Raw genomic sequence first — 27,640 nt, 5'->3', positions numbered from 1 at the left:
ACCAAACATTCCCCTTCTGTCGCTCTCTCCACGTTGTGTCGGAGAAGCGACACTAGGGGACCCATTCCAATCTTGCCATGCGCTGAACCTTATACGTGGACCGCCGATACAGAGGCAGGCAGGGATTTCATCCAGTGCCATGCATCGTCTGTACCTGGCTGCACGTACCCTTCCCCAATGCCCCATAAGAACATCGGAGTCCTTCTAGTTATCCTGGGAGGGGAACAAGGCGATGTTTGCCAACATGGGAACGGGCCAGCCTGGCTGGGCCTCTTTTCTCTCTATGTTTCTCGCATAGAGCAATCACGGCCGGGGCCCTTACACGCATATAGGGAAGGGGTCTTACCCAGACCCTGCGGAGACCACACCTACCCTTTTTCTTGGGGAGGAAAAGTGGTAGACACGTCACACGGCCGTCTTAGGGCTCGTGTGGAAAGTATGGTGCGGTGGTAGATCCAGCCTCGAAAGGGGGAGTTGCTACAGCACGGCGACCGAGGCAGCTGTAACTGCCTAAGGGAGACACGGGGGTCTGCTCGTAAGGGGACAGAACCGTGGAATTACACACAGGGGGAGTCCGAACAGGAGGCCTTCTTATTTTACCTGTGGAGCCCCTATACCAGTACAGGGTGGCCATCAGGGTACCCGCAGTGGCTTGGGTCGGCGAGTTCCTCCGCTGAACCGCGGACCCGAAGGGCTGGGGAGGAATCGACCAGGGGCCCGACTCGGAGTGGGGCGCCCTGGGAAGAAGGCGCACTACTTTACCTTGACGTCAGGAAAAGGGCGCTGGGCGCAAGCGATCCACCCGGCCGGTCGGTCTACGTGTTACCGAGTTCTACGGGCTCGGACCTGAGAAAACACGAGACGCAACCGACTCAACACGGAGGTTGTAAAACCTCACGAAGGTGTTGGGTGTTGCCCAACCCGCGGCTCTACAGATGTCTGCTAGGGAGGTGCCCTTGGCCAGAGCCCACGAGGACGCAACACCCCTTGTTGAGTGAGCTCGGACCCGTAAGTGTAGGGGCACGGTCTGGGTGTGACACAGCAACGAAAGGGCTGGGTCTGCCTCCTCCCGGGGCAGCGCTTGCAGGTTCACTACCTAATCTCGGAATGGTGTGGTAGGAACCTTGGGCACATAGCCCGGTCGTGGTCTTAGGATCACAGACGTATCTGCCGGACCGAACTCCAGGCAAGTGTCACTGACAGAGAGCGCTTGCAGGTCCCCGACCCTCTTAATGGAGGCGAGCGCGATCAGCAGGGCCGTCTTAAGAGAGAGGGCCCTGAGTCCAACTGATTCGAGCGGCTCAAAGGGAGGTCTCTGGAGTCCTGCCAAGACTACCGAGTGATCCCAGGAGGGAACTAGGCCTGGCCGGGAGGGATTCAACCTCCGGGCGCCTCTCAGGAACCTGAGGATCAGGTCGTGCTTACCCAAAGACTTGCTGTCTACAGGGTCGTGGTGGGCGGTGATAGCGGCAACATACACCTTGAGGGTGGACGGGGACAGCCTCCTGTCCAGCCTCTCCTGTAGGAACAGAAGCACTGACCTAATCGCGCATCTCTGCGGGTCTTCGGCTCGGGAAGAACACCAATCTGCGAACAAGCGCCACTTTAGGGCGTAAAGGTGCCTGGTAGAGGGGGCTCTGGCTTGGTTGATGGTATTCACAACGGTCGCCGGTAAGCCGGCTAGCTCTTCCGCGTCCCGTCCAGGGACCAGACCTGGAGGATCCAGAGGTCTGGGCGCGGGTGCCAGAGCGTGCCCCGTCCCTGAGAGAGGAGGTCCTTTCTCAGGGGAATTCGCCAGGGAGGAGCTGTCGCGAGGAGCCTGAGTTCCGAGAACCAAGTCCGAGTGGGCCAGTAGGGGGCCACCAACGTGACTTGCTCCTCGTCCTCCCTGACCTTGCACAGCACCGGTGCAAGAAGGCTCACTGGGGGAAATGCGTACTTGCGCAGCCCCGAGGGCCAGCTGTGTGCCAGCGCATCTGTCCCGAGGGGAGCCTCTGTTAGGGCGTACCAGAGCGGGCAGTGGGAGGTTTCCTGGGCGGCGAACAGGTCTACCTGGGCCTTGCCAAACCGTTCCCAAATCAGCTGGACCGACTGGGGGTGAAGCCTCCACTCCCCGCCTGGCAGGCGTTGTCGTGATAGCGCGTCCGCTACGACGTTGAGCTTGCCGGGGATGTGAGTGACTTGAGTCGCTGCTGGCTCCATAGGAGGAGACGGCGGGCGAGTTGTGACATGTGGCGGGAGCGTACGCCGCCTTGGCGATTTATGTACGCCACCACCGTGGTGCTGTCCGATCTCACGAGGACATTTTTTTCCCGAACTAACGGGAGGAACTTCCTGAGAGCAAGAAGGACGGTCAGCAACTCCAGGCAATTGATGTGCCAACGCAGCGGGGCCCCTTTCCAACGGCCCGCTGCTGCGTGCCCGCTGCACACGGCACCCCACCCGGACCGGGAGGCGTCGGTTGTGACCAGGACGCGTCGGGACACCTGCTGCAGGGGCACTCCTGCCCGTAAAAAGCAGAGGTCTGTCCAGGGTCGGAGTGTTTTGAAGCAGGCGGGGTTGATCCTTACCCGATGCGTGTCGCGGTGCCATGCTTGTCTCGGGACTCGAGTCTGGAGCCAGTGCTGGAGTGGTCTCATATGCATCAACCCCAGCGGCGCGACCACCGCGGAGGACGCCATATGCCCCAGGAGCCTCTGGAAAAGTTTTAGAGGGACCACTGTGCCTGGCTTGAAGGAAGCGAGGCAGTCCAGCACTGACTGAGCACGCTCGCTCGTGAGATGTGCTGTCATTGAGACTGAGTCTAACTCCAACCCGAGAAAAGAGATGCTCTGAACCGGAGTGAGCTTGCTCTTTTCCCAGTTGACCTGAAGCCCCAAGCGGCTGAGGTGCCGGAGCACCTGGTGTCTGTGTGTGCATAGTAACTCTCGAGAGTGTGCTAGGATGAGCCAGTCGTCGAGGTAGTTGAGAATGCGGATGCCGGCTACTCATAGCGGGGCAAGGGCCGCCTCTGCGACTTTCGTGAAGACGCGAGGGGACAGAGACAGGCCGAAGGGGAGGACTTTGTAATGAAACGCCTGGCCGTCGAACGCGAACCGTAGGAAGGGTCGGTGTCGTGGCAGAATTGAGACGTGGAAGTACGCGTCCTTCAGGTCCACCGCTGCGAACCAATCTAGATGCTGAACGCCAGCCAGAATATTTCTCTGTGTAAGCATTTTGAACGGGAGTTTTAACAAGGCCCGATTGAAAACTCGCAAGTCCAGGATTGGTCGTAAGCCGCCGCCTTTCTTGGGTACAATGAAGGGCTGTAGAAACCCTTCCTCATTTCGGTTGCGCCCTTGGCTAAGAGGGTCGCGATTTCCGTGCACAGGGAACTGGCGTGCTCGCCGTGTACTGCGGAAAAGCGGTCGCCCCTGAAGGGGGGCGGGAGCCGGGCAAACTGAATTGCGTAACCGAGTCGAATGGTCTGGTGCAGCCCGCGTGATGCGTTGGGAAGCGAAAGCCACGCTTCCCAGCTCTGCGCTAGGGGCACCAAAGGGACGAGTATTTTGGATGTACCCGGCGGGGCCTCGCAGCGGGGCGGAACAGGTAATGCAGCGTCGGGCGGCTTCGTTGCGGCCTGAGGCTGAGGTGCTGAGAATAGACTCAAAGCACTTACCTTGCTCCGCGCGCCTGGCAGGGGGCGGGTTCTTGACTGAGGAGGAGGTCTGATGTTGGCGTCCTCTGGACTCGTCTGAAACGGCCGGCCGGGGGACAGTCGTGGGCAGGCGGAAGGCGGGATCGCCGCGTCCGGTGTACCGGGACTGTTGTGATCTGAAAGCACATTGCCGTGAAAACGGCATTTGCGGGCCAGGTGACCCAGAGGCAAAGGAAATAGCTCTTTTATTGAGAATGTGGGTACCACAGCCCCGTCAGGGGTGTGGCAAATGAAAAAACAAAGGATTCTCCTCCCGGCCCTCCACCGGGGGACGGAGCGGTCTTACCACCTCCGGAGCTAACGTCTTCGGCTCTGGGTCGGCTGTCTCAGGAACACTTGGGAGCCTTCCGGGTCCTGGAGGGGGTTCGTGAGACAGGGGGCGTGTGCCGCCTGTGGAGTGCTCGATGCTGGGGCTGAGAGCTGGGCCCGGGTTGAGGCGGAGCAGGAGCTGGTTTCCTCGCAGGGGGACGCCCTCGGCGGGCAGACGGGGCAGGGCCCGTAGCGGCAGGTCTGCAGCGGGGCATGATGTGCGAAATGGCCTCCGTCTGCTTCTTCACCGCGGAGAACTGTTGGGCGAAGTCCTCGACGGTGTCACCGAAAAGGCCAATCTGGGAGACAGGTGCGTCCAGGAAGCGGTTTTTGTCAGCCTCACGCATCTCGACCAGGTTGAGCCAAAGATGGTGTTCCTGGACCACTAGGGTGGCCATCGTCTGTCCGAGTGCCTGCGCTGTGGCCTTCGTCGCTCTCAGGATGAGGTCGGTCGCTGAGCGCAGTTCCTGCAGCACATCAGGATCAGGTCCACCCCCGTGCATGTTTCTGAGAGCTTTGGCCTGGTGGACTTGCAGGAGGGCCATCGCATGCAGGGCGGAGGCAGCGCGTCCAGCCGTAGTGTAGGCCTTCGCGTTAGCGAGGATGTTGTCCTACAGGGCTTGGATGGGAGTACAGGGCGACCCCGCCAGGAGGTAGGGCTACCGGGCATAGATGGTGCGCAACTGCCCTATCAACCTGGGGAATCGCGTCGTACCCGTGGGCTCTCCGCCGTTGAGGGTGGAGAGAGTGGAGCGGGTGGCACCTAGACAAGAGGAGAGCGGGGCTCTCCACGTGAGCGTCAGCTCATCATGCACCTCCGGGAAGAAAGGTACCGGGGGATCGCGAGGCCGCGAACGGCGCTGCCCCCAGGAACCAATCATCCAACCGAGAAGGCTGTGGGGAGGATGGAGGGTTCCAGTCCAACCCCACGCTCAAGGCGGCCCGGGCAAGCATGTCGGACATCTGAGCATCGGCCTCAGCCTGGGCCTGCTGGCCCGGCGGCAGTCCAGGGGAGTCCTCGGCATCAGACACCGCACTCTCCGATGCAGCGGCGAGCTCATCTGCTTCGGACTCGGGAGGATAGACAGCCGGGCCGTGAGGCGAGCCGCTATCGCCGCTGAGCGTGGACGGAGACCAGCGAGCGTGTCGGGAACGGGAGGTTCGCGGGGGCTACCCGGCGAAACTGCACCCGCTGCCGCCCCCAAATCGCCCCCAGCGCCAACCACACCGTCCTTAATCCCGTGGGAAGAAGGAGCAATGCGGGGTGCAGCTGGGGTGGCTTGCTTTCTGTTGAAAGCGAGCCACAACCGCAACGTGGTCATGGTCATGTTCTCGTAGTGAGAACATGAACCATCCACAAACGCCGCCTCGGTGTGATCGCGGCCCAAACACACGAGACAGCGCCTGTGGCCGTCTGAAGCAGAGAGCACTCTACCGCATCCAGGAACGACACAGGGGCGGAAAGGCATCTTGAAAAAGACGCATCCTTAAAAGGACGTTCAACACCGCTGTGTTTGCTCTTTTAGAGAAAATTACTCTTTTAGTAAAAAGAGAAAATTACTCTTTTAATACACAGTGTGTATGTGTACGTGTCTGCGCTGTCGAAGCGCTCAGGGGCAACAATGCACGCCGTGCACTGAGAAGGAGAAAGCCGCCGTTGTGTGCCGTCAAGAGCCAACAGCATGCAGATCGTCAGAGGAAAACAGGAACGTTTAAGTGGCGTGTAACTCGCAGCAAACTGCAGACAGACCATCGGCTCCGAAGAAATTTTCTGAATGAACTCCCGTATTTGCCCCGCTTAAATACCCGTATGTCCGGGGGCGGGGTATGCAAATACCGACTGCCAACTCCCATTGGCCCTTTTCAATAAGATCAGAGGTGAATAAAGGCGCTCAAGAGAGACCCCTAGTGTCGCTTCTCCGACACAACGTGGAGAGAGCGACAGAAGGGGAACAAAGCCCATATACTGTATTTTCTGTGCACTGAGATCATTGATCATAAGCACTGGGACACAATGAAACTTTGCTAAACTGTTTCTGTTTATAAAGCTTAAAGGTGCTATATGTAATATTTTTACTGTACTAATTCATAAAATTACCATAATATGTCATTAGAGAATTTGGAAACATACTAAGTTGAAATACTGGCTTCTTCGATAACAATGCTACAGTCAGTATATTCTACTTTTAAGTTTTCATTCCAGGCCGGAATTTCTGTTTATGTTTTGGCCTGTGTGATCTGCCCACTGCCCTCTCACCAATAGTATTTCGACACCGCCGGGTTGCCAGATTTGAACAAGTTTGCAGGCAAACAACACTGCATGCTGCAGCCATGGAAGCAGCAAACAAACTGGAAACCATCATGACAAAAGGTGTAGTAAAACAAGGATAAATATTGGAGATGCTTTTGGAAGATGGAGACAAGAGGAAAAGAGGAATGTGATAAAAGAATGTGTAAATTGTGTATTTACTGTGTGTATAGCATCTGTCAGTCAATAAACATCTTTATGAAGATGACAAGATAACAAGATTAAGCACAAACTTTAACTGCGACATTATAAACAGATATACACAGCAGGTTGGTGTGGAAAATATATACACTGGTGGACAAAAATGTAATAATATACAGATTTTGCTGTTTCGGAAGGAAATTGGTACTTTAATTCACCAAAGTGGCATTCAACTGATCACAAAGTATAGTCAGGACATTCCTGAAGAAAAAACAGCACCATCACTATTTTTATCAAATCTAGATAGGCTTCATTTCCTGCAACCATCACTCAAACACCTTATCCATGAGTAATCATGCTAAATTGCTAATTTGGTACTAGAAAATCACTTGCCATTATATAAAACACAGTTGAAAGCTATTTGGTATGTTAAATTAATCTTAACGCCGTCTTTGTGTTTACTATACAACCGAGTCGAAAGTTCATTGGTGGCTCTCAAAAGTTAACAGTCCAATGGCATTTTTTTAACTCAATTCTCATTTGGAGAAATAAAAGGAAAAGAAAAAGGAAAAAGAAAAGTCATTGGCAAATGGATGAGGAAAAGCAATTGGCAAATTAAGAAAATAAATTGCCAAATACCTTTTTAAAATGCAATTTAAACATGAAATAAATATGATTTATTAATGCACAATTGTGTTGTTAAATATAAGGACTTTTTAAACATTAATTAAATAAAAACATTTAAATGAGTCTTTTTATTTGTCAATTTATAAATTAATTTATTTATTCAAGCTTTTATTTTCTAATTAATAGATTGATCATTTATTCCTTCATCCTTTTGTAAATGGCTCTCCTGGGCTTCCATATATAAAGGCTACATGAATACAAATGAATTAGCTTACTACAGCTAAAACATTAATAGAGACAGAAAAAACTCATTACAGTATGATGCAACTGCACAGCTGCTAAACTTCAGACAATTTTTAACATCAGTGACTGCTCTAATCCAGAGTTTGTGGGATATGTTTGAGTTTGTGAGTTTGTGTGTGTGTGTGTGTGTGTGTGTGTGTGTGTGTGTGTGTGTGTGTGTGTGTGTGTGTGTGTGTGTGTGTTTGTCTTAAGGCCCAGAGAAAATTTAGCTCCTCTCTCTCTCTTTCGATAGGAATCTCAAGGGAGAAGACAGAGTAAACACATTATGGGATTCATACAGTGTCTGAAAGTGCCTGACATTTTCCAGCCTCATTTAAAAACATACCAAAGTCAACAAAAAAAAGTTCATATGGAGAAATGTACTACAAAAAGCACATCTTTTGTATGCATTTTATAATGTGTAATAATTGAGCTTATCCCAAGCAGCACCATATTTGATTTTTGACGGGAATGGCAATAAGGCTGTGAGGGATGGACAAACCCTGCATCTCAATTGTCCTACTTATACTACACCCTTAAGAGTTATCTACTTTTTTTGTTATGGAAAAGTGCGCACTTTTGAGTGTGTAGCTAGAGTAGGGGTTAGCAACCTGTGGCACCTGTGCCAGCATTGGCACGCAGAGGGGTAATCACTGGCACACCTGCAAAGGCGAGAGAGGAGTCGACTATTTTATTGACGTGAAATGCTGCACCTGCATTCCAAACTGCAAACATGCTGCATGATCATGAGGAAGGATTACATCAAGATGTTGACTGGAATGCAGGTGCAAAAAACTTCATATAAATAAAACAGTCTGCTCCTCTCACGCTGTTGCTTGCGTCCTAGTGATTACCCCTCTGTGTGATTTAGAAAAATGTATGACTCCACATAATTTCGTGATCAGTAATGAAATAAGTAAATTTGTGACATTAACTGTGTTAACTCATTTCATGCAAAAGGACAGGTTTTCTTTCATTAAAGCACTTAAAATAATCTGTGAAAACTGACATGCATATGTTTTGGCACAGCCATTGACCAGGAAAAAAACAAAAATGGCACTCCATGTCAAAAAGGTTGCTGACCCCTGAGCTAGAGAGTGTGCAAGTATTGAGACATACTGGCACATCATAAAATTGCATCTTGAAAACCGCTTGGTCGCATTGTCACGTGCATCCTGCGACCACACCGACCTGTCAATCATCCTGTTACAGTTGTCATGACATACACATTCCTCGTTTATTTTTACTATCATTCATTCATTATTTTAATTTACGCTACCCAACAATAATTCCTAGTGTATTGAGAGGAGCAGCATTGTGTTGAAGATTGAGTGTCTTTTGTGCAGAGTTCCACTGATCTTTTACAGGAGGCTACATACTGTATGATGCATATGTAATAATGTGTATTTAATGTAAGCCAAAATGTTATATTTTGCTATCATTATCTCCATTGAATGTGTGAAGTTCACAATGTGTTGCAGATTAAATCTAATAAGTAAAACATGAAATAAATATTGTTGAATGAGTTAATGTGATCTTATTCATAATCAACTAAAGTAAACAATTTAGTTTTATCTATCATATCTTGAATGTAATAAACAATTCAGAAAGACAGAACAATTGCATGACACTGTGCTGGATCACTTTATTTATTGTTTTTGCCTTTTGAAGCGACACACGGTTACATCATTGAAAGAGAATCTGATCTCTGCTATATTTCAGTGTGATACAATAAATGGCATAAATGAGAACATACAGTTGTTTTAATTTGATTAATGTTTCTGTTTAAGATTTTTTCCATTTAAATCCATATAGTGCTGACACTTTTACTTAATGATTATTTTCAAGAAAGCAAGCTCTTAAAACACAATATGTGTATCCATTAACAAAACAAATACAGAAGGACATAAAAGCTTGCAGGTAAGATTCTAATGATTATTAATCATTCAAACCCTTTTTGTTCATTGTGTAAATGGAGCAGCCGATAGTTTGTAATTTAACGATCAGCATCTTCGTCCTACAGGATGAACAAAGTTTCATTTCACAGTGTTTAACCATTAAACTTAGGTTAAACTTAAGATGTGAAAAAGTTTAAAGGTGCATTCAGTAGTTTGGAGCCAATTTAAAAAGTCTAACACATTAATTAATTGTGTTTTTGTGAAGTTTTTAGTGCAAAGTAGCTTAGCACAGTGATTGTTGTTACTAAACAACACATTCTCCAACAACAAAACTTACGCTTATGTCTGTTCCAAAATCTACCAATTGAATTGTCAATGGATAGTCAACACTTTCTGTTACACGTTTTATTTTTCAAGTTTATGCAAAAAATTTTAGTGAAAATTGCATAAAAAAAAGTGTTTATTTCACTTTATAAATTGTGTACATTTGATTTTCTGTAGTTACATTTTATAATGTTTATCTGCATTTATATCGGCTAGCTGCCATCCTGCTCCCTAGATATCAGTATAGGCATCAGCCATTGAAAAACCTATATCGGTTGACCACAAGTAACCACAGTATCTTTCAAAACACCATAGTTACTGCAGACATTGCTAGCATAACAAAACTTGCTATTGCAATTTTTTTTTTAAAAACACTACTTCAAAGTGTTCTCAACAAAAAATCCTCCATGCGCAGCAATGACAGCTTTGCAGATCCTTGGCATTCTAGCTGTCAATTTGTCCAGATTCTCAGATGACATTTCACCCCATGCTTCCTGTAGCACTTACCATAGATGTGGCTTGTCGGGCACTACTCAAACACTTTACAGTCTAGCTGATCTCACAAAAGCTCGGTCCATAACACTCTTTTCCAATTATCTGTTGTCCAATGTCTTTTTCTTTGCAATTCTTCCCATAAGGCCTGCACCCCCGAGTCTTCTCTTTACTGTTGTACATGAAACTGGTGTTGGGTGGGTACTAAATGATGTACTTATCCTTGTGTTTAGTTGTATAACTGGGCCTTCCCTATCTCATCCTGTCCTTGTTAAAAACCAGTTGTCCTTTGTCTTTGAAGACTGTAGTGTACACCTTTGTATGAAATCTTCAGTTGTTTGGCAATTTCAAGCATTGTATAGACTTCATTCCTCAAAACAATGATTGACTGGTGAGTTTCTAGAGAAATCTGTTTCTTTTTTGACATTTTTTTTTATCTAATATTGACTTTAAGACATGCCAGTCTATTGCATACTGTGGCAACTCAATAACAAACACAATGTTAAGCTTCATTTTACAAACCAAATAGTTTTCAACTGTGTTTGATATAATGGCAAGTGATTTTCTAGTACCAATTTAGTAATTTAGCATGATTACTCAAGGATAAGGTGTTGGAGTGATAGCTGCTGGAAATGGGGCCTGTCTAGATTTGATCAAATATAACTTTTTTCAAAAAATGATGGTGAAGTTTTTTACATCAGTAATGTCCTGACTATACTTTGTAATCAGCTGAAAGCCACTTTGGTGAATTAAAGTATCAATTTCCTTCCAAATCAGCAAAATCTGAACATTGTTCCAAGATATTAGCCCCCAAAAAGTTTATTTCCTCTTTTTCCAAATTTTTATTACATTTATAGCTAGAAATTAGTACTGTAGTTATGAAATATATTCCCCAAATCTCGTGTTTTTGACTTCCGGTTTGAGCGGCACCATGTAAAGAAGAAGAGTTGTCGATTTACCCACGATGCACTTCAATTTTCATTTATATAGCTCTTATTTCGAGTATTAGGGTGTTGAAGATAACTCTTTGGGCTTTTAAAATACTTAATAGTTGGAATCCTGTTGGTTTGAACGTAATCTGAGCCGCCTCTGAAGCAAAATGAATAAAAGCCGTAGTAACTGTCATGACGCAGAATCTGCTGCTAGCCATAATGTTAATGCTAACTCAGAAATCCAAGTGACATTTAAGAAGGATACAGTATCAGCGAATTACCAAAAACGTGGTTCGTCATGCAATTAATTCACTTAAAGAAGACCTGCTTGCAAAAATTTGGAAAAAAGTGGCTGCCTAATCAGTTATACTCTGCAATCAAGTTGACCAGCTCCAGTCCGAGATACATAATGCCATGGAGCATGCTAATACCTGAGTGAAAGCAGTAGAGGAGTGGGTGACCAGATTGGAGTCTGCAATGGGGGGGGGGGCACTCAGACTCCATTACTACCCTTGAGAAGTCTATTATTTTTGCTATTAAAAAAGGAGTTGGCCACACTGAGAGAACGGAGCGTATTACAGGAGTAAAAGAGGGCCGTGAACATGGCAAATGGATAACTGAGTTTGTGGCCAGCCTTCTGAAAAATACCCTGAATCATTCTGAAGAACCTGACCTGTAAGGACAAGTGATGGCCGCACACTTACTGGCAGCTGGTCGGACAACAGCTAACTTTATCGTCAACTTCATATGCATGCTTAGCCTCCACTGAGACTTAACGCCCGGCCTACTCAGGGGTATGTGGCCGAAGACTGAGGGATGCCACTACCGGCGTCCAGTGTGCTTAAACTTTATTGGCAAACTGCAGCTTAAGGTGAGCTAAGGATGTGATTTAAAGAGTATGTCCAGCAGAAGGACAGTATGGGCAGGCAATCAGCAGCCAACCAGTTAATAAAGACTGAATGAGGTGGCTTAGTTACTTCTGTTATGGTCAATACCAAATATTTAACCGAACGGGACAACCTTAATATATGACACTATATCTAAACTTTATTTAGAACATCTTGCAATTTATGTTCAGTGTTACTATTTTCTGATGATTGGTTTAGAGTGTTCAATAACAAGCAGTTAGACATGTTTTTTCCCCTCCTCCTTCACTATTTATATTAGTTTTATAGGGTAGCTTGAAAGTTCAATAAGTGTAATAGCCTTTAATTGTTCTGTTTTATGCAAGGGCTCACACAGTAAGCTAATTAGGAGTAGGGAATACTGGAAGATAATACAGCCTCATACGCAAGGACTCAATACTATGTTGGAGTTGAAGATGTCATCTTGTGCTGTTGTGTGTGTTCATGTATATGTTATCTGTGGGAGTTTTTACATGCTTGTGGTCCAGGCCAATGTGTGTGCACCCAACTGGGATAATGTACAGTTCTTCAGCAATGTCTTTTCACTTCTATCCAGTCTTGACACATATAATTTAATTTTAGGAGGGTATCTAAATTGCATTTTACATCCAAGTCTGCATCGCTCTAGCTCTACAATTGTTCCAAAAAGTAAATTAACACAGTGTATCAAATATTTTTACAGACATATGGTATAAGTGACCCCTGGAGTTTTAAGTATCATCCAAACAGTTTTCTTTATCTCTAAATCAAACGTATTCCAGGATTTATTATTATTCATTAGAATAATAGAAATTACTGCCCCTAATGAGACAAGTGGAGTATGACAACATAGTCATATCGGACCATAGTCCAGTATTATTAAAGCTTTGCTTCCCAGGTAACAGATTCCCCCAGCGTATGTGGCGCTTCAATTCAAGGCTTCTGGCACATGAGAATTTTGTTAAATTCATTGACGCACAAATTGTTTTCTCTCTCGAGATGAATGAATTCCGGAAATAAGGTAAGGCACCCTATGGGATACTATGAAAGCGTTTGTGAGGGGACAAATTATTTCATATCAGGCAAGTGCAAATAAAAAGAAATCGAAGCAGATAACCGAAATAATGTATCAAATTAATGTCATTGATCAGTCACACTCAACACTGCCTTTGGAAGTGGGCGAACACACAGCAGGTCTCTATTTGAAATCGCGTCAGACTCATTATGAACATGGCGAGTGGGCTGGCAGGTTTTTGTGTTATCAATTGAAACAATCTGCAACTACTTGTCTTATAGCGGCAATTGGAGACGGGGAGGGTAACATTATCACAGACCAACAGGGTATCAACGATTAGTTTAAATCCTTTTATGAGCCCCTATATACTTCTGAGGTGAACAATAATGAGCGGACTGAAGGGTTTTTCAGCAACTTGGAGTTGACATCCATTGATGATGTAGACAAATTTGCCCTAGAAGGAAATATAGTGGTTCTTGAGGTAATATAGTGGTTCAAGATTTATAAAAAGTTTTCTATTAAACTAGCGCTTCTATTATGTAAAGTATTTGAGATGGTCTCTGTTTCGAAGTCTCTCTCCCCAACCATGACACAGGATATCATATCAGTCTTTCTTAAAAAGGACAAAGACCCGCTTAAAAGTGAATCCTATCGCCCGATCAGTCTACTCTGCTGTGATTATAGTCACTGATTATAAGATCCTGGCCAAGGTGCTGGCAACCAGAATAGAGCCAGTCTTAAGTAAGATAATTCACCCCGATCAAACTGGCAGACAGTTATCTAGTAATCTCCATCGCTTATTCAGTGTGACTTATTCACCTAAGGATAATACTAATCCGGAGATCCTAATATACTTGGATGCCCATAAAGCGTTTGATAGATTTGAATATGTCTATTGACTTGCAACACATAAAAGGTTTGGCTATGGTCCTGCGTTCTGTTCATGGATCAAAATCCTATATAGTATACCTCAAGCTTTCATTTGAACAAATAACATAATATCCAAATTCTTCCCACTTTTTAGGGAGACAAGGCAGGTGTGCCCTCTGTCCCCCCTGCTTTTTGATGTTGCTGTCGAACCCCTTGCTATTATGCTAAGGAATACGGCGGGCTTCACTGGAATACATAGGGAGGGACACGTGCATAAGCTTTTGCTATATGAGGATGATCTCGTTTTGTTCTTGTCCAATCCAAATCTCTTTATAATGATTGCCCTAAAAATGATTTCCGATTTTGGGAGTGTGGCAGGGGTACAAAATTAATTTAACCAAGAGTCTTATTTTCCCTATTAATGAAAGAGCATGTCGATTGTAATTTAAATATATTCCTTTCACAGTTAGTCTTGATACATTTCTCTACTTAGGGGTGAGTGTCACATGCAGATATAAGGATCTATTCAATAGTAATTTCAAAATAGCATTTGATAAGGCCAAGCGAGACATGGTACGGTGGTCAACCCTTCCCTTGTCCTTGGCCGAGAGGATCAGTTCAATTAAAATGATTGATAAAATTATAAAATTAAGTTTCTATTTTTATTTCAGGCAGTGCCAATCTTCATTCCCAAATCATTTGTCAAGGATTTGAGCAATTGTATTTCAACATAAAAATATTTCTGGAAAGGAAGGAGGAGGATGGTGGACTGGCAATGCCGAACTTTTTGTATTACTACTGGGCAGCTAACCTCCACAAACTAGCATTTTGGTTCTCTGATATGTTAAGTGAGGAAGCTCCAGTTTGGCCACTCATGTAGCAGCATGTGTGTAACCCAGTATCATTACGTTTGCCCCAATACCCTTAAGCAAACGCTATTCTATCAACAACCCAGTCGTTCACTGATCATTTAGGATATGGTCGGTCACAATTCAGACTTCACTTTAATAGTAAACAGGCTTTGCCCTCTGCCCCCATCCTTACGAATCCCTTGTTTCCCCCCTCCCTTAAGGACTCTGCATTTCAACTCTGGTCTAGAAATGGAGTCAAATGTGTTAAGGACCTTTTCAAGGATGGTTTGTTTATTACATTCAGCAACTAAGAACCGAATTTGGGATCCCTCAGTCCAATTTCTTTAGGTATTTACAGGTCCAGAGTTTCTTTAAAAAACATTTCTCTCCTTCCTTGAACCAACCAGAGGGTGGCTGGATAAATGAGTTATTAAATAAGGACCCTTCTCCAAGAGGTACGGTGTCCATCCTTTATGAAAACATTTAAAGAACAGCTTCCACCTCTCTGGATCGCATAAGGAGGCAGTGGGAGGAGGAACTGGGAATAGAAATATCGGATACAGCTTGGCAATGGGCAATTAATTTGGAGCACTCATCTTCAGTATGTATTAAACATGGGCTTCTGCAATTTAAGGTGCTCCACAGGCTTCATCTCTCTAGGAGCAAGTTGGTTAAAATATATCCAGGATCAGACCCAACTTGCCCCAGATGTGGTCTAGAACCAGCAGACCCGAGTCACATGTTCTGAAGGTGCCCCAGACTAACAAAATTCTGGTCAGATGTTTTTAGAACGTTCTCACTTGTATGCAGTAGAGATCTCAATGCCAATCCTCTGACATCCATCTTTGGCATAGTGCCAGAAGAAACGCAGCTTGCACTGAATCTGTAAGAGCTCATAGCTTTTTCCACATTATTGGCTAGACGTCTGATTCTTCTCAGTTGGGAAACGATGTGTGTGTATGTTGGTAGGGGTCGGGACGTGGATATGTTTGTGAGTTTTAATTAATGTTGTAAATGTCTCTGTGTTGTAATGTATGTTGCATAATAAGAAAATCATTAAAAAATATTTGAATAAAACTCTCCTGTTTTTGTTCCAGATTATTATACCATCGTAGTTCAGTTGGACTGCATGAAGCAGATGTTACCTTTCAAGGACACCAGATGCCGTTAATCAGTTGCTGGTGTCCTGGCACCAATGTGAAATTATGCTGCCTAAGTGGCCTGTCCAAAACCAGTTTCTGGAGGTACCTTTGTATGGAAACGCTGTCTGTTGAGGCTACAAGACCACTTTGGTTTTGGACGCAGCCAAACAGTCTCTTCAATGGGCTGTACTGCAGTTTAAAGTGTTTTGGATCGTTCCATGGACAAAACATTGATAAAATATCTTGCCAACAGCATTTAGCAGGCAAAAAACACCACAAAACATGTGTTGGGGAAAATCAGATGGGATCTAGGAACTTTATATAGCTTTATACCATGCATGCATTGAAGAGATGGTAAGTCTATCCCTCACAGCCTCGTTTGCATTCCTGCTAAGAATCAAAGATGGTGCCACTGTGAATAAGGTTTATAGTATACTGTCACAACGACACATCCACTTAAGCTAAAATATGTCTGTTTTAATAATGTTTCAATGTGCTTGGGGCCAATAGCATGTCAACTTTTGCTGCATTACAACACTATTGTGTCATAGTAAGGGCTGGAAGGACTGCAGTGTATTACTAACACACTCTCTCTGGTATAATCTTAAAGCCGGAGACATTCTTGCTGAGAGTTGCACAACTGCCTAGAGATGGGACACCAGGACAGGAAAGACGAGTACTGCGTTACATCCAGTACGTTTAACATAAAAACAAATGCAAAATGTCTTCACAGCACAACCTTGGCTCTTGTGACTTCGTAAGTTTGCGCCAATGCTGAGTTTCTTTTACATTATATGTCTGTGGACATCTAGTAGACAGTCACACACACTGATATGGACCTGGTCCCAGCGGTGACACGTCTTAAGTGTAAATGCTAATACTATCAATACCTGCGTCCAAGGGTGTAGATGGGTCTTGAATATGGGGGATTTGCATTCTGAAGCATCTACACATTTCCATTGATCATGGAATAAATATAAATTAGGGGGAGGAGGGTGTACTTGCTTATTTCGATTATTGGGGGAGGGGGGTTACCTCCCCCCATCCCCCCTGGAATCTACGCCCCAGCCTGCATCACTCTTTTCTTAACTGTCAGTCCAGAACCAATTTAGCACATCCAGAGTTAATGTAGCTCAACTAATAGAGGTCATTGGTTCGACACAAAGGGAACATAAAAACAAAAATAGTATGTATGCCTTGAATATAATCTAGATCTAATATAACCTTATAATAACTGGGACCAGTTACTCCAAAAAATTAAAGGCACTTACAATGGAGGTAAAGGTCAAAGATTTGAAGGGTTTAAATGGCAGAAATGTAAAGCATATCATTTTATAAAAGCACATATATTAATTATTCTGATAAATCTTGTGAATTATTTGATCTGTATGGTTATTTAAATTGGAATTTTAGGGTTTATGCCGTTATCTCTTCACAACAACAAAGTTTTCAAATTGGATATAACTTTACACAAAAAAGGTCAGAAAATAATTGTATCACACTATTTTAACATGCATATTGTTTATGCCTTGTGGTCATACTTGTGAAGCAGTGAGTATTTAAACATTTATGGATTGCCCCATTCACTTACATTGTAAGTGCCTCGCTGTAAGCAAGATTTTAGCATTTTTTAAAGAAAATGAGAAGTCAAAATGTAATGTTGTGGTAATCAATATTATGCCACTAATGCTGTCAATTGACTTCACTTGTATTGAACCCAGAACATTCCTTTAAATATCTTTCAAAAGTTGTGTATTTAATTATCAGTGATTTGAAACAAGGTAGCATAAAAAAGCAGAACCACCAAACTATCAGTATCAGCAGATGTTGCTCTAAATAATCTGATATCGTTATCACACAGCACACAGATTTTGTATCAGTCAATCCCTAGTCATTTTGGATAAAAATGTCTTCCAAAAGCATAAATGTAAATGTAGCACATGGCAAGTAGAAAGAGTTTTAATGGAGGTGGCAGTGCTTGGACTTGTTGTGCAACTGGTGCATTTCAGACAAAATTATTCTTTTTGTGCTTGCTTTCTTTCATCTTTGGCAAAACAAAAAAAGGCCAGAGCAATTTAGGCTAAAATTTTTAGCTTTTAAGGCAATTGTATCATTTCTATGGCAACCAAGTAGCCAAGGCCAAGTGTCTAAAAGTGGTTGAAATGTAGAGGATTTGAATTATTGAAAAAAGTTTTGTATGGGGGACTCTGGCAAGAAGCCAAGACAGGAAGTTGTTAATGGTTTCTTCTGCATTTCACCTGAAACCAGTGACTGCTTCAATTCTGTCTTTAAACACTCCGGCCCACCCTCTTCCTCCCTCCATCTCCATATTTCTCTGATCCTCCCTCTCACTCACTCATCCATCCTTTCTTTCTTGCTCTCTCACACACTCTTATTAAAATTTCAGTTAATCTTGACTATAAAAGAACATTATTTGCAGTTCACCTCTAAAAGCCAGGAATTTTCAATACCACGACAGTTATAGAAACTAATTTTAAAGGGATAGTGCACCCAAAAATTATAATTCTCATTATTGACTCACCCTCATGCCATCCCAGATGTGTATGACTTTCTTTCTTCTGCTTAACACTAATGAAGTTTTCTAGAAGAATATTCACAATGCAAGTGAATAAGAACCAAAATGAACTCCAATGGTTAAATCCATATCTTCAGAAGTGATATGAAAAATATATTTAAGCCCTTTTTTACTTTAAATTCTTCTCATTGCCAATATGCATGAAGACTGTGGATCACAAAATACAAAAGAAGAAAGTGAAATTGAAAGTGGAGATTTATAGTAAAAAAGGGCTTAGCCTAAACATTGATCGGTTTCTCACCCACAATTAACATATTGCTTCTGAAGATATGGATTTAACCACTAGAGTCATATGGATTACATTTATCTTGCCTTAATGTGCTTTTGGACCTTTAAAATGTTGGTAACCATTCACTTGCATTGTATGGACCAACAGAGCTGAGATATTCTTCTAAAAATCTTATTTTGTGTTCACCAGAAGAAAGAAAAACACATATCTTGAATTTTCATTTTTGAGGGGAACTGTTCCTTTAAAGCTTAAAAAGAACCAAAAGTATCATAAAAGCAGTCTGTGTGACTTGTGCATCATATTACAAGTCTTCTGAAGGCATTCAATACAGTTTTGGTGAGAGACAACCCAAAATTTAAGTCATTTTAAGTCAAAATCATGACGTCTGCATGTTCGTGGGAGCTACGTGAGAAGTAGCAAAACATATTGTTTGCCTTCAGAAGACTTGGAATATGATATACAAGTTGTTTGGACTACTTTTATTATAATTCTGGGTCCTTTTTAAGCTTTAATGTGAGTCACACTCTATCAGCTTGAAAAGACTGACTATGTAACAATCAGAAGTGACTGTTTTAGATTGTGTGGGAACATTTTTGGTTATGGTTTTCACAATATAAAGGGTCAAAACTCTATCCCTAATCCACTTGATCCCTCTGTCTTCTGCACAAACATGTAAAGCTACACTTGGTCTTATGACTGACTTTCACATGAACGCCTGAGGAATGAGGCAGTAATCAACAAAGTAACTAGTGACATGACTGACACTCAGGAAGGCCTGAATCAACTGTCACAGTTTTAATACAATGGCAAAACTGGCCCAGGATCAGGCACAGAAAAAAACAAGCCTCAAGTCTGCTCCTTGACCTCATGTCCCCATCAAACGGTCTCCAGAGGGACCTGTATGGGCTGAAATATGTGCCACCAGAAACTGAATTTGAACCATTTATATTTGAATTTGAATGGCTAAACTTGAATAATTGCATTGAAAAACTGAATTTGAATCACATCATTTGAAATTGTATTGTTTAATTAAAATTGAATTTATTCAAAAACTGAATCTGAATTGTATCATTTGAAATTGAATTTATTCGTTTGGAACTGAAGTCCAATAAAATTTGATCCTCACTGAAAATTAAACTCTCTATATATCTTCACATTCACTTCTCACAATTCAGATTCAGTTCTCAAATTCAATTTCAAGTTACTGAGACAGACATCCGGGTAGTTGGAGGATGAAGGAAGAGCAATCGAGCGTAGATCGATAGATAGCGTTCATTGGCGCACAGGACTCCTCTTGGGCCAATCAGCACCAATGTTTTGGAGCACAGTACGTTACCCGCCATGAAACTATGGAATTACGATTGTGTCAATAATAATGAATGTAACTTTATAAAACTGAACGTAACTTTTTCAGAAACTATCAAAAATATTCCATTACAAAAGAAGAAAAACACAATTCAAATGAAAAAATGAACTCAGTCGCATCGAATTTAACAGGCTCTTCAAATATGCTTCATTTTTTGTTAATGTTTTTCAAAGATTCGTTTTCGCAAATCGTGGACTCTGAATACATTGCCACAGATTTCAGCTTACGCTTCGCAGTTTTTCGTTTGCTGTTTTGAGACAAACCTCTCGTGGGGGTGGGCTTAACAGTGATCTACTCTGATTAGATAGTGAGCTTTTGATGGACAGGTGCTCTCTGACCCGGATGTACAGACGTCACTCAGTGGCGCGCATATTAGAAAGCTCTCGCGGTGATTTGTAGTTATGCAATACGTCGTGCTTTGTTGTATTACTTACTAACAATATGTAAATAATATTTGACCTATAATTATATAATTTAATATTATATGAGACCTTTGATCAGTCTGTAAAGATGAGCTCTCAGGAGAGACACGGAGCGGCATCATCTTCCTCCTCTTGTCCTTCAAGGCAGCTTGAAGTAAGTTCGTGTTACTGAAGTAACCAATAACATCGATAAAACTTTTATTCATGTAACGTTACAGTGTGCAACAGTTCTGGCTTTATTTTGCAAATTTATTGTTGTATTGTAAATGCATGCTAAATAAAATGTTGCTGTTTTGTCATTGTCATGACTGCAAAACTGAAACCTGGCCATATCTTGGTCCACTGTTTGACTCTGCCCCGACTGCTGAACGGACTGCTGCTGACCCTGCCTTGTGCTGGTATTCCCGAGCGACTGGTTAAGAATTTCAAGGTTGTTATGTACAGATGCAGCATCTGCACCAAGATTTCTGCCTTGCTGTAGAATAAAGACCAGTTTGATATCTGCACTGTCTACATTGACACGTCCTTGAATATAATAACTGTGCAAAAGAGCAAACAATCAAACTACATAACATCATGACATGACATCAGTGCATTGCAAACTTGTGAATGACAATAAAAAAATTATTAAAAAATATATAAAATTATGATATTTTATATGTGTTTATCAAAACATTGTGAATAAATATAATAAAATATATGCAATATTCCACCACTGTGTTGAAATTTAGAGTGTTTTCTGTAAAATTAGAAAATTGTATCGATGTTATTGGTTACTTCAGTAACACGAACTTACTTCAAGCTGCCTTGAAGGACAAGAGGAGGAGGAGTGGAGCATTTGTTTAATAAGCAAGGTCTTTTATTCAGATATTCAGAATTTCTTTCTGAATACCAAATACCAGTAACCCCAAAAGAATTTGCTACAGTAATGGGTGCTATTCCCTCTGGTTTATGTATGCTTTTTAAAAACCGTAATTACTTCACCCCAGTATCTACTGCATCCTTTCCTAAACCTTGTGATACTGTTGGTCAAATCTGTTTTTCAGAGTCGAAAGCTAAAAACTATAAGATCTTTATTTCTTAAGGATTTGATTTCTGTTCCACCTGTTATTTCCTTTTGGAATAATTTGTTTGGTAACCTTAATTGGAAAAAATCTGGTCTTTACAGCAGAAATTCATTCTCACAAATAAAGTGAAAGAAATTTCCTTTAAGTTGATACACAGGTTTTATACAAAGATTTAAATCTGACATTGAGCTAACATGCTCTTTTTGTGTGAATTCTGATGAAACAGTGGTTCATTTATTTTGGTCGTGTCATTACACTCAGAAGCTCTGGAATGAAATTGATGTTTTTATCAAGTGTAAGATTTTGCCAGGCTTCTCAATACATATGACAAACATTATATTTGGGTATTTTGATTCAGACCCCACAAACGAAAATGTCTGTTTTGTTATTAATTTAATTATTTTCTTAAGCAAATTCTATATTCACAAATGCAAATTTTTAAACTGTAAACCTATCTTCTCTGTCTTCTTAAAAGAAATAGAAAATTATCTAAATTTGATTTCAGTATCTACTAATAAGAAAGCCATAAGGACTGTTAGAATCTGCATTGCATTTGATCTCTTCATGTGAACATGTTTGTGTGATGTAATGCCCTACCTCCTCTTTTATTGTTATATACATTATTATTATTATCTTTTTTTTAATTATTATTATTTTTTCTATTTATTTTTGTCTTCTTTATTGTTTTGGTTGATATTATGTGATGTACGTATGCTTTCTCTTTTGTATGTTCCTGTTCTTTGCATTAAAAACATATATATATATATATATATATATATATATATATATATATATATATTTTTTTTTTTTTTTAAATAAATAAGAGGAAGATGATGCCGCTCCATGTCTCTCCTGAAAGCTCATCTTTACAGACTGATCGAAGACGATTATTAGACGATCGAAGGTCTCATATAATATTAAATTATATAATTATAGGTCAAATATTATTTACATATTGTTAGTAAGTAATACAACAAAGCACGACGTATTGCATAACTACAAATCACCGCGAGAGCTTTCTAATATGCGCGCCACTGAGTGACGTCTGTACATCCGGGTCAGAGAGCACCTGTCCATCAAAAGCTCACTAATCAGAGTAGATCACTGTTAAGCCCACCCCCCACGAGAGGTTTGTCTCAAAACAGCAAACGAAAAACTGCGAAGCGTAAGCGAAATCTGTGGCAATGTATTCAGAGTCCACGATTTGCGAAAACGAATCTTTGAAAAACATTAACAAAAAATGAAGCATATTTGAAGAGCCTGTTAAATTCGTGCGACTGAGTTCATTTTTGTCATTTGAATTGTGTTTTTCTTCTTTTGTAATGGAATATTTTTGATAGTTTCTGAAAAAGTTACGTTCAGTTTTATAAAGTTACATTCATTATTACTGACACAATCGTAATTCCATAGTTTCATGGCGGGTAACGTACTGTGCTCCAATACATTGGTGCTGATTGGCCCAAGAGGAGTCCTGTGCGCCAATGAACGCTATCTATCGATCTGCGCTCGATTGCTCTTCCTTCATCCTCCAACTACCCGGATGTCTGTCTCAGTAACTTGAAATTGAATTTGAGAACTGAATCTGAATTGTGAGAAGTGAATGTGAAGATATATAGAGAGTTTAATTTTCAGTGAGGATCAAATTTTATTGGACTTCAGTTCCAAACGAATAAATTCAATTTCAAATGATACAATTCAGATTCAGTTTTTGAATAAATTCAATTTTAATTAAACAATACAATTTCAAATGATGTGATTCAAATTCAGTTTTTCAATGCAATTATTCAAGTTTAGCCATCCAAATTAAAATATAATGGTTCAAATTCAGTTTCTGGTGGCACATATTTCAGCCCATAGACCTGACCCTCAGCCCCTGTACCGCAGTGGAGAAGAGTTCCCAGCCAAAGAATTCACTGTATAAAGAGATCTTGATAATTTGTCTTAAACATGTCAGAGCATGGTGGAAGTTCAAGCTGCATGCTCAACGATTACAGTATTAAACAAATACAGTATCAGTGATGTTCGCATGAACTTGGGAGGATAATCTCCGTGCTTTGTTTCTACTGTGGTCTGCCACTGTAAAACGATAAGGACTGCGGAAAAGAATGATTCCACCATGCTACCAAATGTCCCGGACACAGGGTAAAGCTAAACAATGCAGAGAGAGGCTCTTTCTCTCTGTGAAAACACAAAGGAAATTGACAGAGGAAATATTCAGCACATCTACAGACTGTGAAAGTTGGTTTTTATCCTGCTTCAGTACACAGAGCAGTGTAGGAGGTGTAAGAGGGAGTAGATGCCAAATGTGTCTCTAATGTAAATTGGAAAGACTGAAAAACAACAGATAAAGATGTGACAGTACAACACAGAGCCAAGTGTGAATGTGTTGGTGATAAACAGGATATGTGCCATGGCCAAATCATTTGTTTACAGTTCATTAAGAACTGAAAGTGTGGTTCATTATCCTAATACTTCGATAACTGTCAACTGACTTCCATTGACACAGATTTCTCTTGTTTAGACAAGACTATCTCTTGTTTGTGCTGGATTCTAGGACTACATTTGTGGGAGTAACATACAATTGCAGTTTTTATAGCATCTTTCTCTCCGTCTCTGATGTAGCCTAGATACACCAACAGTAAGAACAGTAAAAACCGACACCACACGTCACAAGTAGTGCTACAAACAGATACTAGAGCTCACTATAAGAAAACATTTACCATGGTATCCATTAGTGATAGACCAATATAACGCCCAGGCCGATTAATCAGGTGATATTTGGCCATTTTGCAATTATCTGCATTTGCCGATAATGATGTTCACTTGGCCGAATAACAAAAGTGTTAACTTTCCCTTGTGTCTGTTCCAAAATCTACCAATTGATTTGTCAATGGATAGTCAACACTTTCTGTTTCATGTTTTGTTTTATTTTTCAAGTTCATGCAAATCTGAGTGAAAATTGCATTAAAAAAAGTGTTCATTTCACTTTAGAAATTTTGTGTACATCTGATTTGCTGTGGTTAAATTGTATAATGTTTATCTGCATTTATATCAGCTAGCTGCCATCCTGCTCCCTACATACCAGTATAGGCATCAGCCATTGAAAAACTTATATCGGCTGACCACAAGTAACCACAGTAACTTTCAAAACACCATAGTTACTGCAGACATTGCTAGCATAACAAAACTTGGCTAAAGTGTAAAGCTTCTACACTGTTTGAAGGAGATTCTTGATATTATTTTAAACATAAACTGTAGTAACTATGGTATTTTGGCAGAAACCATGGCTACAACAGCACATTTTTGCAAGCGTTCATTATTTGGTGATTTAGCCCTGCAAGACTCTTGCAGGTTTATTCCTTTTTATTTTATATATTTTAGACCAAATCACTGAATTCATGTGGTGCACAAAGACTGGTTGATCCTTCCTAATAAGACCATAATATCAGTCTTTACATATTTACATAAGAGATATACACCCAAATAATAATACAACTTTCTAACATTAATAACAAAAGACATTATAGTCTGATTAAATAACGACGTTATTGTTTTCGAATATACTCAGTTATCCAAGAATGAGAGTCAAGTGACGTTTTGTTTACATTGTCACCAAATAAGCCATCATTTTATATCACAAAATGCAATGTTTAGGGAATTTAAACATATTCTAAGATCATCACTTTAACTTGGCTTTAAGTAAAAAAAACAACTGATCAATAATCTACTGTATATAAGTCAGCTGAAGTGGAAAGTACTGAAAAGTTAACGGTGGAGACCTTACTTTTGGCCGGAGGCTTGCTAGCGAGTGCTGAGATGTGTTTTTGCAGACTGGTAAGTTTATTCTCCAGCGCTCCGGAGCGGTAACAGATGGAGGCGAGCTCTCCCTCCAGCTCCTCCAGGATGCTCACCGACTCGCGGGATAAATCCGACAGCTGCCGGAGCACCGCGCACAGAGTCACGCCGCACACATCCACCAGATCCGTGAACATTGCGCCTCGAATCTTCGCGCTACTCTTGCACACATCTTTAGGGACAATTGTCCTCTTGCAAAAGGGCATCTTCACTCCTGAGCTCCGGTTATGGTAAACTCCCTTTAAAAGTGCGTGTTTTCTTCCGAGTGTTGAAGTCTGTTAGTGGAGACTCTTGCTTGCGATGGCGTGTTCAGTGGAGGCATTTTATGCATTGCAATTATTTGTCCACTGTGAGGAGCTCTGCGGCGGTACACTTCAGACTAGATCGCTCGAAACTCTTACTGCGCCTGAGAGACCTCACCCACACATGCAACAAGATCTTACCTAAGAAACAGCTTTATATTTCATGAACAATGCAGACAACTTGTGCTTTCATAATCCATCAAATACTCCATCCCCTGCTGTGTTTATGAACATAAATGTGTTTTTCCAAAAGAAGACTGAGAACAATTTCTTAACAGCTATACGTTAAATCCCAATTTTGCAAAAGCCCGGGGGAAAAAATCCTTTCAGATGTCACATATTCTAACCTCTGCATTTGCCCCTCCCAAATCACACATCTGGTGGGTGAGTGGGTGTGCGTGCACCCCCACCCTGAACCAGAACTTGGCTCACACATCTGGTGGGTGAGTGGGTGTGCGTGCACCCCCACACTGAACCAGAACTTGGCTCACCAAGATGTTTTGTTCATCCAGTCTTTCCACACTGGCCTGCAGGAGAGTACAGTGAACTCGGAATGATGAGAGGATGGGATCGATAGGCAGAGAATAATTCATGATCTGAAATATTATCAAGCATGTTTCTCCATGGATTCATATGAAACCTTATCTTATACAGGGGAATTGATTGGAAACATCTGGGGCTTGTTTTGCCTCACTGTTTTCATTGTTTCTGGTTCCCCACCCTACTCCACATGGCCCAAGTGCATGACAGGAACCACTCCTGGTGGACCTTTCCTTCACAGCAACCCTCCTCCCCCTAGTTTCATTGAAAGACCTGTATTCTCTTCTATTACAGATTTCTTTTAATGCCTCTCGACTCTGCCAAATCTGATTCTGAAGCAGCAAGATGATCTGGCAAGCCTCAAATTTAATTTTCAATGGATAACATTTTACAAACAAGTCCACGTCATGGCAGGATCACCATGCACCTCTTTCTGAAGCATTATTAATTTAGAATAGAAGACCAGACACATGAGAAAAAGCCAGAAAAACACTTTGTGATTGTTTTCTTTCATTTAAACTTATCAGTCCAAAACGTATGGGTAGATTTCAGGATGACTGTCATTTAAAATGTGTTTCTCTTAAAGAGCAGAATGTTTAAACTCAAGGACACCAGACAGTTTTTTTTTTAGCTTGTATTGCATCCTGGCAGACAGCCCCTGCAATGTGTTGAGGTGAGCCGTGCTGAGCTGCAGTAGATCAGCAGGCCAAAGGCTGCAGGAAAAACAGGCTGAAGCTCAGCAGGACCCATATGGCCTTCTGGAGACAAGCCTCAGCTATGTGGCACAAAAAAAGAACACACACACGTGTATGTTCCTACCTCCACCTTCTACACGCATGCACAATTATTTAGGCCCTCATCTCACAAAACCAAATTTAGAATCTCCTTCTTTGGGATAAAAATATGAATACACCCACTCATAAAAATTTCAGTTTCAAGCATTGCAAAACTAGGATATTAGTTCAGCTGGTCATTTGATTTAGGGCAGCCTACAGGTACACTCTGGTCCCCAAAGCTGCAAAAAGTCTTCTTGGACACCAGTTATAAAGCTTTAAACTCTAACTTGGTGATTCAAATGCATTTAAAAATAACAATCCCCTAATTCTTCCAGTAAAAACATAAGTACTCAATGGGGGCTGTGTAGCTCAGCGAATACTGACGCTGACTACCACCCCTGGAGTAGCGAGTTTGAATCCAGGGTGTGCTGAGTGACATCAGCCAGGTCTCCGAAGCTACCAAATTGGCCCAGTTGCTAGGGAGGGTAGACATATGGGGTAACCTCCTTGTGGTCGCAATTGGTGGTTCTCGCCCTCAATGGGACACATGGTTAATTGTGCATGGATCGCGGAGAATAGCGTGAGCCTCCACATGCAGTCACCGCGGTGTCATTCACATGAGTCACATGATAAAATGTGTGGATTGACCATCTCAGAAGCAGAGGCAACTGAGACTTGTCCTCCACCACCCAGATTGAGGTAACCACACCACAAT

The 27,640-nt window shown here is 42.3% G+C and overlaps 1 protein-coding gene across 1 annotated transcript in view; it reads right to left on the bottom strand.

Moving 5' to 3' along the window:
* Positions 1 to 25,994, bottom strand: part of LOC127644028 (NHS-like protein 2) — a 113,967-nt gene extending 87,973 nt beyond the window's left edge. The window contains exon 1 of the mRNA XM_052127031.1: positions 25,237 to 25,994. Within this exon, the coding sequence (XP_051982991.1) occupies positions 25,237 to 25,513 (277 nt within the window). The 5' untranslated portion in view covers positions 25,514 to 25,994. The remainder of the gene's footprint in view (positions 1 to 25,236) is intronic.
* Positions 25,995 to 27,640: the final 1,646 nt, after the last annotated feature.

This window comes from Xyrauchen texanus, chromosome 1 (genome assembly GCF_025860055.1).
Source record: "Xyrauchen texanus isolate HMW12.3.18 chromosome 1, RBS_HiC_50CHRs, whole genome shotgun sequence".
NCBI classification, from domain to species: Eukaryota; Metazoa; Chordata; class Actinopteri; order Cypriniformes; family Catostomidae; genus Xyrauchen; species Xyrauchen texanus.
Note: the sequence above shows the minus strand (reverse complement) of the source record. Positions and strands in the feature narration are given on the sequence as shown.